This window comes from Microcebus murinus, chromosome 14, assembly GCF_040939455.1.
Source record: "Microcebus murinus isolate Inina chromosome 14, M.murinus_Inina_mat1.0, whole genome shotgun sequence".
Classification (NCBI taxonomy): domain Eukaryota; kingdom Metazoa; phylum Chordata; class Mammalia; order Primates; family Cheirogaleidae; genus Microcebus; species Microcebus murinus.
In genome coordinates this window covers 54,662,046-54,675,484 of record NC_134117.1, presented here as the reverse complement: position 1 = coordinate 54,675,484, position 13,439 = coordinate 54,662,046, and the positions used below count along the sequence as shown (strand labels likewise).

The 13,439-nt window shown below is 34.3% G+C and overlaps 1 protein-coding gene across 3 annotated transcripts in view; it reads left to right on the top strand.

Moving 5' to 3' along the window:
- Positions 1-13,439, top strand: part of MICU1 (mitochondrial calcium uptake 1) — a 246,858-nt gene that overhangs the window by 91,887 nt on the left and 141,532 nt on the right. For 2 of the 3 annotated variants that reach the window (XM_076010083.1, XM_012762546.3), the window contains one exon: positions 9,695-9,738. In XM_076010083.1, the coding sequence (XP_075866198.1) occupies positions 9,695-9,738 (44 nt within the window). Of the gene's footprint in view, positions 1-9,694; positions 9,739-10,341; positions 10,516-13,439 lie in introns of all 3 variants that reach the window. The other variant, XM_012762541.3, reaches the window with a different exon arrangement.

Sequence of the window (13,439 nt, the reverse complement as noted above, 5' to 3'; positions counted from 1 at the left end):
CTCCCAATATTGAACCAGAAACATACAGAAAACCTGATCAGGCTAATAACGAGTAGCAAAATTGAATCAGTAATAAAAAGTTCCTCAACAAAGAAAAAGCCCAGGACCAGATTGATTCATAGCCAGATTGTACCAAACATTCCTCTTGCTATTGATTTCTAGTTTTATTGCATTGTGGTTTGAGAAGATAGTTGATATGATTTTGATTTTTTAAAATTTGTTGAGACTTGTTTTATGGCCTAACATATGGTCTATCCTGGAGAACGTTCCATATGCTGATGACAAGAATGTGTATTCTGCAGCTTTTGGATGGAATGTTCTGTAAGTGTCGGTTAGGTCCATTTGGTCTAAAGTTCAATTTAAGTCCAATGTTTCTTTGTTGTTTTTCTGCTTAGATGATCTGTCTAATGTTGAGAGTGGGGACATGTTGAATATTATTGCGTTGGAGTCTGTGTCTCTCTTTAGATCTAGTAATAATATTTCCTTTATGAATCTGGTTGCTTTGGTGTTGCGTGCATATGTATTTAGAATTGTTATATCCTCTTGCTGGACTTATCCCTTTATCATTCTATAATGGCCACTTTTGTTCTTTTCTTTTAGTTTTTCTAGATCTTTATTTAATAACCTTCTGATAATGAGTTAATTTAATCAAATTCAGACAAAATTCATACTTTTAAAGCCAAGAAATAAACCAAAATGAAATCACCAATTTGGATTCTGAATAATAAGAAATCACAGGCCTGGCCTCCTGAAGCTAATCGTTTCCCTCTTCAGTCCTCCCTCTGGGATTTACCGTTTAGAATCACCCAATCCTCCCTGCATGGGTTTCCTCTTCTGGATTCCAGCAGAGGCTCATTTGCTCTTGAGAGCTCCTACATCTGGCTGCATCACAAAGCTACTGCAGAAAATGGAGGCCTCTTTTTTTCTATTTTTGACTTAAAGTCAATTTTATCTAAGTACCGCTACTCCTACTCCCTTTTCATTTCTGTTTGCATGGAGTATCTTTCTCTATTCCTTTACTTTTAGTCTACATGTGTCTCCCAGTTAAAGTGTTTTTCTTGTAGGCAGCATATAGTTGAATCGTTTTTTAAAATCCAGTTAGCCTATATCTTTTTAAATGTTGAATTTTTATGTTCAAGATTATTATTGATATGTGAGGTATTTTTCTTCATATTGTTAATTGTTTTCTCGTTGTTTTGTATATTCTGTGTTTCTTTCTTTTCCTCTTATTTGTCATTGCGGTTTGACAGTTTTCCGTAGTGGTACCATTTGAGACCTTTCTCTTTTTTATTTGTGTTTGCTTTACTAGTGTGTTTTATACTTTGATGTGTTTTCATGATGGTAAATGCCATCCTTTTGATTCTAGGTTTATGACTCCTATAACCATTTCTTGTAGGGCTGGTGTAGGGGTGATGAATTCCCTAGCTTTTGCTTGTTGAAGACTTTATTTACCCTTCATTTATGAAGGACAGTTATGCTGGATATAATATCCTTGGCTGTCAGGGTTGTCTTTTCTTTCAGCTCATTGAATTTATCATCCTATTTTCTCCTGGCCTGCAAAGTTTCTGGTAAAAAAATGTGCTGTTAGTCTGATGGGAGTTCCTTTATAGATGAGTAGATGCTTTTCTCTTACTGTTTTTAGAAATCTCTTTTAATCTTTGACTTTAGATAGTTTGGTTATAATGTGCCATGGAGAAGACCTTTTTATATTGTATCTGTTTGGGGATCTCAGAATCTCCTGTATCTGGATGTCTAAATCTCTTGCTAGATGTGGGAAGTTTTCATCTATTATTTTGTTAAATGGGTTTTCTAACTCTTTTGTTCCTTCTTCACCTTCTGCGATCCCAATTATTTCAATTTTGGGTGTCTTCATGGTGTCATATGTCACAAGGGCTTTGCTCATTTTTTAAAAGTCTTTTTTCTTTATTTTTGTCTCATAGGGTTATTTCAAAAGATCTGTCTTCAATTTCTTTCTTCTGCTTGATCTAATCTATTGTTAAAGCTTTTAAATATATTTTTTATTTCATTCGGTGAATTCTTCAGTTTCAGAATTTCATTTTGAATCATTTATGTGATGTCTAGCTCTTTGGTAAATTTCTTATTCATATCCTGAATTGTTTTTCTGATTTCTTTATATTATTTGTCAGAATTTTCTTGTATCTCACTGAACATATTTAGTATCAATATTTTGAATTCTTTTTCCAGGATCTGTTGCTAGAGAATTACTGTTCTCTTTGAAGGGATCATACTTCCTTTCTTTTTCATGTTTCCTGTATCCTTGCATTGATATCTGCACATTTGATGTAACAGTCACATCTTCCACTTCTTTGAATTTGGTTTCATAAAGGAAAACTTTTTCCTGAAGATGCATGTATGGTGTTGGTACAGTAGGGTACTTTGGCTTTGATTCTGTGGATGAGCATTAGGGGAATCTTTGTATGATTTCTTTGGCTTTAAACATTGTTAGTGTCATTTGTGATTTAATTTGTGGCTTAGGGTGTAGTTATTAGTAGAAGTGGGGGTAAAGTTTTGCCAGGGACTAGGATGCCAAGTAGTCCAGTGTGAGGTCCTCAGTTTTGGCAGTGGTTGGCTGAGCATACCTATCTGTGAGCCCCAGGGTGGTATATGATGCCACTGGTGCCTGCTAATCCAGGTAGACTGATTCTTGAGCCTCCAGGTGCCATACATGGATGCTAGTAGTGGCAGCCATGGGCTGTGTGGGTGGATGTGTTCTCAAGTCCCTGAGCTGGCAGTATGACGTGGGTAGCAGCAGTGGGGGGATAACCCTTTTGATCCTGAGCAATGCATGCTGTCGTTAGTGGTACTTGTGATAGATTGGGCAGGCCAGCCTTCAGGTCTGCAGGTGGCACATACAGGAAGGTGCCAGTTGTGGTGGTAGGAGCAGAGTGCATAGGCCCCCAGGAGGAGTGTTCAGGTGCAAATGGTGGTAGACTGGGCTGGGCATGTCACTGGCCTCCTGACTATGTATCTAGCATGGAGTAGGGGTGATGCCAAGCTGGGAAGGCTTATCCTCAGGCTTATCCTCAGGTCAATGGTGTATGCAGGTGCTAACCATGCTAGACTTGGGCAGGGTAATCCCAAGGCCACCAGTGGAATACTCGGGCTGGGGTGGCAGCAGTGACCGCAATGCTGCCCTGCCACTGGGGAGAATGGTGCTGCCTTCAGGCATTGAATGGGGAACATGTGTGATGCTCACATCTCAGCCTTGGTGGTGGTAGCCCGTGTCTCACTTGTGTTTGAGCACCAGTGATCACAGCCCACACTTTTCTGGTGCTTTAGCCCTGGCGCTGCTGAGTCCAGGACACTGCACAGTCTTTTGGGGGCAGAACTCTAAAATGCCACTTGCTGTGGGTGGTTAGGTCTCAGGGAGTGTGTGGGACCCAGCATGAGCTCCCTCCCTGGAGGGGTGCTGTTGAAGTGTGATTATCTACTCACTACTCAAAGTACTGAAACAAACAAACAAAAAAAACTCTGTGTCAGTCGAGAATTTTATATCTTGACTGAATTAGCTTCATAAATGAAGGAGATATAAAGACTTTCCCAGATAAGCAAATGCTGAGGGAATTTGTCACCAGTATACTGGACCTACAAGAAATGTTCAACGGGGTCTTTAACATGGCACTGAAAGGTTGATATTCATCATCATGAAAACACATGGAAATATTAATATAAAACTCAAAGGTCTTATAAAACAGTCACACAAAGGAGGAAGAGAAAGGAATCAAATGGCAACATAGCAATTTGATCAAACCACAAAGACAAAAAGAGAAAAAGGAAATGAAGAATTTATAAAATAACTAGAAAATAATTAGGAATATGATACAAATAAAGCCTCAGATTGCAATAGTAACCTTGAATGTAACTGGGTTGAATGCTCCATTTAAATGTATAGATTGGCCGAATGAATTAAAAAAAAATAATCTGGCTGGGCACAGTGGCTCACACTTGTAATCCTAGCACTTTGGGAGGCCAAGGTGGAGGATTGCTTGAGGTCAGGAGTTCAAGACCAGCCAGAGCAAGACCCTGTCTCTACAAAAAGTAGAAAAATTAGCTGGGCATGTTGGCACACACCAAATAGTCCCAGCTACTTGTGAGACTGAGTCGTGGGGAACACTCGAGCCCAGGAATCTGAAGTTGCAGCAAGCTATGATGACGTCACTGCACTCTAGCCCATGCAACAAAGTGAAAACCTGTCTCAAAAAAAAAAAAGTATGAAGGTCATTATATAAGGATAAAGGGGTCAGTCAGTTCAACAAGAGGATATAATAATCCTAAATATATATGCAGCCAACATTGGAACACCCTGATTTACAAAGCAAATATTTCTAGACCTAATGAAAGAGATAGACAACAATACAATCATAGTGGGGGACTTCAACATCCCACTGACAGCATTATACTGATCATTGAGACAGAAAAATCAACAAAGGAACATTGGATTTCAATTGGACTTTAGACCAAATGGACTCAACAGACATTTACAGAACATTCTACCCAACAACTACAGAATATACATTATTTTCATCTGTGCCTGGTACATTCTCCAAGATGGACCACATGTTAGGCCACAAAACAAGTCTTAAAAAATTTTAAAAATGGAAATTAAATTAAGTATCATCTTAGATGACAGTGAAGTAAAGCTAGAAATCAATACGAAGAGGAGCTTCAGGAACTTTGCAAATATGTGCAGATGAAACATGCTCCTGAATGATCACTGAGTCAATGAAGAAATTAAGACGGAAATTAAAAAATTTTTGAAATGAATGAAAATTAAAACACAGCATATCAAAAAAAGTGAGATACAGCAAAGGTAGTACTAAGAGGGAGATTGACGGCATTAAATATGTACGTCAAAAAAGTAGAAAGATCACAATTTAACAACCTAGTATCCTACCTCAAGGACCTAGAAAAACAAGAACAAACCAAATTCATAGTGGAAGAAAAGGAATAACAAAGATCAGAGCAGCATTAAATATAATAGAGACCCCAAAAAAATGCAAAAGTTCAACAAAACAAAAAGTTGGTTCTGTACATTGGACAGAGGACTAATATCCAGAACTTACAACTCAACAACCAAAAAACCCCAAGTAACCCTGTGAAAATGTAGTCTCAAGAGACATTTTTCAAAAAATGGCCAACCATTTGAAAAAATGTTCCGCATCACTAATCATCAGAGAAATGCAAATTAAAACCAAAAGGAGATATCATCTTACACCAATCAGAATGGCTATTATTAAAAAGACAAAAAATAACAATTGTTGGTGAGGCTGTGGAAAAGAGGGAACTCTCATACACTGGTGGTGGGAATGTAAATTAGTATAACTTCTACAGAAAACAGTATAGATATTTTGTGAAGGATTAAAAATAGAACTGCTATATGATCCAATAATCCCACTACTAGGTATCTACCCAAAGAAAAGAAATCAATATACGAAAAAGATACTTGCACTCATGTATTTATCACAACACTATTCATAATACCAAAGTTGTGTAATTAATCTGAATCCATCAGTGGAGGATTGGATAAAGAAAATGCGGTATATATACACAATGGAATACTAGTCATAAAAAAGAATGAAATCATGTCTTTTGCAGCAACATAGATGGAACTGGAGGCCATTATATTAAGCGAAATAGCTCAGACAGAGAAAGATAAATACTGTATGTTCTCACTTGTAAGTGGTAGCTAAATAATGTGTACACATGGAAGCAGAGTGGAGTGAAAGACAATGGAGGCTTGGAAGGGTAGGAAGAGGGTGGATGATGGGAGGTTGCATGGTGGGTACAGTATGTATTGCTCTAGTGATTGATGTACTGAAGACTCTGACTTTACCACAGTGTAATATATCAACATAGCAAAAGTGCATTTGTACCCCCATGAATATATACAAGTAAAAAATAAATGGAAAAAAGAAAAATATAAATAAAATTTAAAATAAAAATAAAACCAAAAAATGCTTAATAAGTAGTATGACTTATGACAGTGATTAAGACAAAAGATAAATCCAAGTGACTATAATCTCGTATCTGATAAAATAGAACTATACCTTCTTTTGCTAGCTTATATTAGCTTGCATTGCTGAAAATATAATCAATTCAATAAATTGTTAAGATAAATTCAGATGTTAAACAAAAAATGAATCTCTAAATTTTTGAGCGATAGCTAGGATTTCTTAACTAAAATTATTCAGTTTCCATTTTCCTAAACTAATTTTTGGATCTTGAAATTAGGTATTTGACTCAGTTGCTCTTTTGTCTTTTGACAAAATCAGCTGCTATTGTCTTTAAAATAAGTCTCCTTTTACGTGTTCATTCTGAGGCTTAAAGTGAGACTACTCTTTTAGTATTTATGTACTTTTACATTATTTTTGGTATGTACTCAAGAAAAGAGGCAACTGCCATAATTAAAAGATTATTAGACTTAAAATCAGAAAAGAGTCATTTAACCCTCTGAGCCTCAGCTTTCTCAATCATAAAAGGAAGATAGTATTTATATCACACTCTGTGCATTTCCCCCCAACACTATGTGCATTCAATGACTGTTAAAGTTCTTTGAAGAAAAGTTGAAGAATGATAGGAATCACTTTAGGGATGTCAGTATTGCTAGCATCCAGTGTTTCTAAGCTGGGACCACAGGGTTAGGGTAGAGAAATGAAAGGGAAACTATTTCATATGAAAGTCATCTGAGTATCATTTTCAAACTACACATGCTATTTTTTCTCCTGTCATTCTCCATGTTCTCCCTACCCTCAATAATTGTGCCTATTAGAATCTCTAGAGTAGTGAGTAAGGATAGCTTGAATTACTTCATTCATCCACATTTCCCATACTCCACTTCCAACCATTTAAGAACTAATCTAACCCACCCTTCTACTTCATTTGGCAGGTAGAAAAATAAAAATATAACAAGGTGAAAATAATCATCTTTCATATAGAAATTATGAAATTGGCCTACTTGATGTCAGTATTTGTTTATAAATGACAGGAATTCTTAGTAAGTGCCAGGCTGTCCTTATATGCCCTCTCACTTTTTTGCAGATGCACACAGTAAACTATTTTTCAAACTGTAATGAAGAGCATAAAATGAAAAGCATAATAAATCTGTTCCATCTTCTCCATCCCCCCAGTTCATGTCACAGAATCAACCACTTTTAAAATTTTAAGTTAAGTTGTAGTTCTTCTGGGTATTACACTGATATGTTAAAATCTGTGCCATCTAATACAGTAGCCACATGTGTCTATTGAGCACTGGAGTTTGAATTGAGATGTACTGTAATTATAAAATATATCCCAGATTTTCAAAACTTAGCATCATTTTAAGCATTAACAAAATATTAATGATATGTTTTACATTTTTGGTACTATCTTGGATATATTCAGTTAATCTTACTTGTTTTTATCTTTTTAAATTTTTATTTTATTTTTTAATTGACAAAATTTTGCATATTTATGAGGTACATAGTGATGTTTTGATACATATATAGTGATCAGAGTAGTTAGTGTATCTATCATCTCAAACATTCACTATTTTCTTTGTGCTGGGAGCATTTATTGTTCTTGTTCTAGCTATTTGAAACTATTTAATATGTTATTGTTAACTATAGTCATCCTACAGTGCTACTGAATACTAGAACTTATTCCTCCTGTCTAGCTGTAATTTTGTATCCTATCCCTCTATTTCCCCTACTGCTTCCCAACCTTTAGTATCCTCTGTTCTACCTTTTATTTTCATGAGATCAACTTTTTTTAGCTTCCACATATGAGTGTGAACATGCAGTATTTAGCTTTCTGTTTTGTTTTATTTCATTTAATAAACATTAAATAAATATTAAATTAATTAAACATTAAATAAATTTAATGTTCTCCAGTTCCATCTGTGTTGCCACCAATGGCAAGATTTCGTGTTTTTTTCGTTTTACCTTTCTAAAGGTGGTGGTTTGAAAATTTTAAATTAAAAATGTGACTTTCATTTGTTACTCACATTATATTTCTGTTCGACAGTGCTGCTCTAGTTAGTATGCATGCATCTATCTTGGTTGATGTACCAAGTTTTACTTACAAGACATTTGATTGAAGTCTGATTCTCATTCCTTCGTAAGGAACCAGAAAGGTTTTTTTCTAGAAGCTTTTAGGAATTTCTTATGCTTAGTATTCTGAAATTTCATAAGCATACACTAGAGTATAGGTAGTTTTTGCTCATCTTTCTTAGAACACTTGGTAAATTCTTCAGTTCTTTATTTAGTTCTGAGAAAGTTTTTGCTAATATTTTTTGGATTATTTCTTTTCTATTTCTGAATGAGAAAAAGGTCCTGTACGATAATAAACCTCCTGGATCGAAAGTAGTCTGGGAAGGATTACCTTATCCTCATCTTTTGACAGTATATTAAAAAATAGGGGGAGATAGACAACTCTCAAATTAAAGTTTAATTATCTATAACTCTTTCTTGTTCTCTGCTCTTTCATCCTAGAAACCTATGCTGCTTATATGACTGATATTTTCTTGAATATCTGTGAGGTTTTACATTAGAGTTATTTTTTTTTAATTTTCTTCTGTTTCCAGAATTATCTGTTTCTTTTACAGTCAAATGGCTCAATTTGTTTAGGGCTGGCTTCTAGAAGATGAAGCACATTTCACATAAGGAGAATGTGTAACCAAATGTATAGAAGTAGAAATGCAAAAAGCCTCTTCAGGGAGCCATGATAATCTGATTATTGTAATACTGTGGGCATTATGAGATATGGCCTGAACTAGCATGAGTACAGTAAGAATAGAAAAAAGGAACTAATATGCAAGAAAGTAAGTATAATTGGAAACTGATTTCTCTACTCTCAAATCTCCCACACCACTCTCTTATTGAACTAATTGTATGCTCTCTTGTAATGTTAATTATTATATCCATATGTCTTTCAAAGCAAACTATGACTCTTCAAGACAAGAGCTATATCTTATTGGTTCATTATTTTGTAAATATTCATTGATCAAGCACTGTTCCAAGTGCTAGGGATAAAGCAGTGTGCAAAGACAAAAAAATCTGGGCCCTCAAGTCCACTGATCCTACCTAATAATATATATTTAATAAATAAATTTAATAAATAAATAAATATATTTATTTACTTATATCTTTCATACTGCTCAGAGTTCAAAGCTAGGCATTCCCAAATAAATATTTATTACTTAACCCAACTTTAAAAGGTAATACTAAGATGATCTATTTGTGTCTGTTTAGGTGTGTTGCAATAGTTCTTTTGGTATTGTACTCTTTTAATTTGATACAAAAAATTAATATTACACATTCAGATTAAACTAATATCTGCTATCTTCATTAGAGGTAATATAGCACCTTGTAATGAAAAGAATGCCATCTTGGGAGGAACCCAAAGTTCTAGTTGAAAGCTCTGCTGTTGAGTAGGCTTGCATGTATAACTTTTACCCTGTTTACTTTCTCAGAGCCTTACTTTTCTTATATGTAAGATAAATGGGTTGATATCTTTTATCTGACACTTTCAGTGTGAACATGGGGCAAAATATTCATCCTGTGGCCTTTGAGTAAATGTAGCTAAACCATCTAGTACATTTAATTGAATGATTAGAAACAAAGCCGAGAGCTGTCATTTTATATATTTTACTTGAGTTATGATCAGTTGCTAAATATTTTTTTCTTCTCTTTTATAGAGTTGGGTCTAGATCAATATATAATAAAACGTTTTGATGGAAAGGTAAGTAAACTATGACATTTATGTATATATCCTGTTGTTTACTAAGATTTTATTCAGAAAATGTTTAAGTTCTTCTAGAATTATGTGTGAGAGATCCCTGAATACCTGTTTGTCATATTAAAAGAGCATACTTAGGTTAGGAGGTCTGTGCTATCAAATGCTTCTATAGAAAGAATCAAGCAGAAGATGGTATATTTTTCCATATAAGTAAATTTCATAGTTATAACTGCTTTATATATTAACTGCTATATACATTATAACTGCTATATATGTTGAGGGCTAATTCATTATTTATTGAGTTTTGAATGTTAACTCAGTAGTTGTCATAAAGGCTAATCAGCCCCCCAATATTACATTTGCATTTCCTACAGAACACTTATCTGATATGACTTTCCTCAAACTTTCTGATATTATATAGCAATAATCCTAACAAGAAAATTACAAAAGTCTTTATAGTGCTTTTGTAATAATTATGAAGAATATTCCAAATTTGCATATGTTTTGCATTATACTTATTTTCAATTCTTTATACTTCAGTAAATCATATAATAAATCATTCTTCAGTACAGAAAGCAGTCAGTTAAACATGTTTTTTCCTTTCAGGCCCATTTCTCCGTAAAGCAAAGGAAAATATTACACAGGGTCAGAAAGAAACGTATGTGGTCAATTTTAAAGAGGAGGAAGAAAGCACATCAGAAAGAAGAAAGAGCCAGGCATGGCTGTGTATACCATAAAGAAAAGGAAATCAGAAGGAAAATCATGGAGTGGCTGGAAAAGGCAGGATCACAAAAGAGGGTCTAGATGGGAAGAGGTCAGGGTTAGTGGAAACCGATTTTACAGGAATTGGCATATCATTACATAAAACTCCATACCCTGGTAAGGTTAAGAGATAAGGGTTGAGCTGTTTGGCACAAGTGAAAAGAATGAGTAGCTGCCTTAAATTTGAGAGAACTCAGCTAAGCCTACCTGCCTAAAAATTGCCTTTCCCATTCAGGTGGCACAGTGCCTAAGATGCCTCCATTTGTGAGTATCCTCTTTTTAAAGTCATATATCCTAAAAGAAAGAATGATTAAAAAGAAAGGGCATTGAACTAGATGTTAGGATATGTAGGTTCAAAGTCCAGACTCTGCTCTGGGACAGCCACATCTTCTCTCTGATCCTTGATATCTCTGCTTTATCTATATAATAAAGCACTCTATCCAATGTAAGGAGTTACTGCAGATATTGATGTCAGGGTCTAATTCCAGAATCTCTCATAGGCCAGATCAGTATCTTACCTGTCTCTGTGTCACTCAGAGTCCAGCATAGGCCTGGCAAACAATAAATGTTTGATGACTGGCAAAAAATCAACTATAGTAGTCAATCACATATTCCTTGGTAGAGGTATGACTCATTAAGTCAGTAACATCTTATAGCAAATTCAATTAACAAATAACCTTTTTGGTCACTGAAAGAATCCAGAGTAGCATGAGAATTTTCTCCTCTCCTGTTTTTTTTATATATATATGTGTGTGTGTGTGTGTGTGTGTATGCACACATATATATATGTAAGCCTGAAAACATGTAAAGAAGTTGAATATGTGCAAGTTGAACAACAGATTTACATGTTACAAGAGGAATTTCCATTCCTAGAGTTTCTTAAATATAAAATCCCTAATGATAACAACTCATGTTTCTTATGTGGTTTTTAATTTTTTTCCTGTGGTGGTTCAGTACTTGATGCTAAAAGTTAGCAGCTTTTGGCATGACAGATGAGTTTCATCTTTGCTTCAATTGCATTAAATTTATGAGCTCTACATTTCTTATCATTAGTATTTTTCTGGTTTCCACTTTATTTTTATAAAATAGCACAAGTAAGATACAGTAAAACATTAAAGTATTTGAGTACCTACCTTGCTATGGAGATAAAATGGCAGTTATTTGTTTATTTGTGCACTGAAGCATAGATTCTGAAATTAGAGTAAGAAAGGTAAGATTTAGGAATATCAGTGTATAATATTTGAAAGTATGACTTGTATAAAAGTCAGGAATGTGAAAATTGACTTATGATGACAGGGGAATAAGGTCTCAAAAAGGAAAGGAATTAGAGACTCACATAAGGAGGTGTTTACTCATCCCCTAGCAATGAGTAAACAATACAGATTTCCCTTTTGTTCACTTTATGATGTATACATTGAATCCCTTTGCCTGGTTTTTCATTTAAATCTTATATTGATCTCCATCAAATACATCCTTGAAGTCTTCAGAGTGACGCTTAGGCTTCTTCAATGGAATATTTATGATTTATGTCTTTGTGAATTGTCTTTTATTTCATATGAAATTAAGAAATCCTATTTTGAAACCTTATGTATGAAAAGTAGAAAATTCATTTAGTGTTTGATCATTTTAAAAGTTTTTCCAGGGTTTTTGTATGAAGTCCTTCACTTGATAATTACAACGGTTAGTATCTATTCAACTATTGATCTTATTTTCTTTAGATTTTCATGACTCTTTTGTTCTTTCAGTCAGAAAATCTGAATTCCTAAATAGCAGCTTCTAGAATATATAAATCCTAGGACAATTTTCTGATTAAAAAACCAGATTTGTCTGATAATGGTAGTAAATTTCATGCATTATGGCCAGAAATTTAGTTTAAAAGCTCAACACCTTTTAGCTTTGATTTCAAATGGGTAATTTATTTTCTCTGTCTCTGCCTCTGCCTCTGTCTCTCTCTCTCTCTCTCTCTCTCTTTCTCTCCTTCTCTCTCTCTCTCAGCTTCCAGAGACTTGAAACCAGTCCAGCCCAAATTCTTAATGAATTAATGTACTTATTCAGGTGTTTTTGTTAATAAATATTAATGATAGAATTTTATTGTTTTTGCTTATGATCCATGTTTTTGTTTCCTCTTTTGATGCCATCTTTAACGTGGGATGTATCACTTGTGTTCTCTTTTTAAATAATATAATAGGGAAATTCTTGCTTTAAAAAGAAAAGTATAACAGATTCCAAGAGACTGCACAAAGTCTTTCAGTTCCTTGAAGCCAAAATTCCCTCACAAAATATTTCTTGGTCACATGTTATTTTGAGGGTGACTATTTGGCCCTTATTAAAAGCCCCATTTTCATTCATTGGTTATCAGTGATTTATTTTTTCAATTTAAAATCAAATCTGTAAATGAAAAATGCTTGACTGTATTTGTCTCATGAGGAAGTTATCACCAATAGTAACAATATGAAATAGAATAGTAGTTGACGCATTTTAAGTGTTATGTCTCAAGTTCTAAGTGCTAATACATAATTATTTAATCTATACAGCCACTCTCTTAGATAGCTATCTATTTTTATCATCATTTTACAAATGAAGAAAATAAGATACAAAAAAGTTGAGTAACTAGCCTAAAATCATACAGTTAGTAAGTCGTAGAGTCAGGATTCTAAATTGTTAGTCTGGCGCCAAAGTCCACCCTCTTAAGTACTATGCTACACCACCTTGTATATATCTAAGCTATTTCTCTATATGACAGACTTGTGAAAAGAAATTTCTCTTATCAAGTAGTTCTTTTATTTTACTACCTTAATGATATTTGCTCAAAAAGAAACCCTTAATGTTTTACTTTCTTTTTAGTAGGTGTTGTTGAAGTTAATTTTTCTACATAGATAAAGTACAGCTGGAAACCCATATTAACCTGAGAAACCACGTAACATTTCATTTTAAAGAAAGAA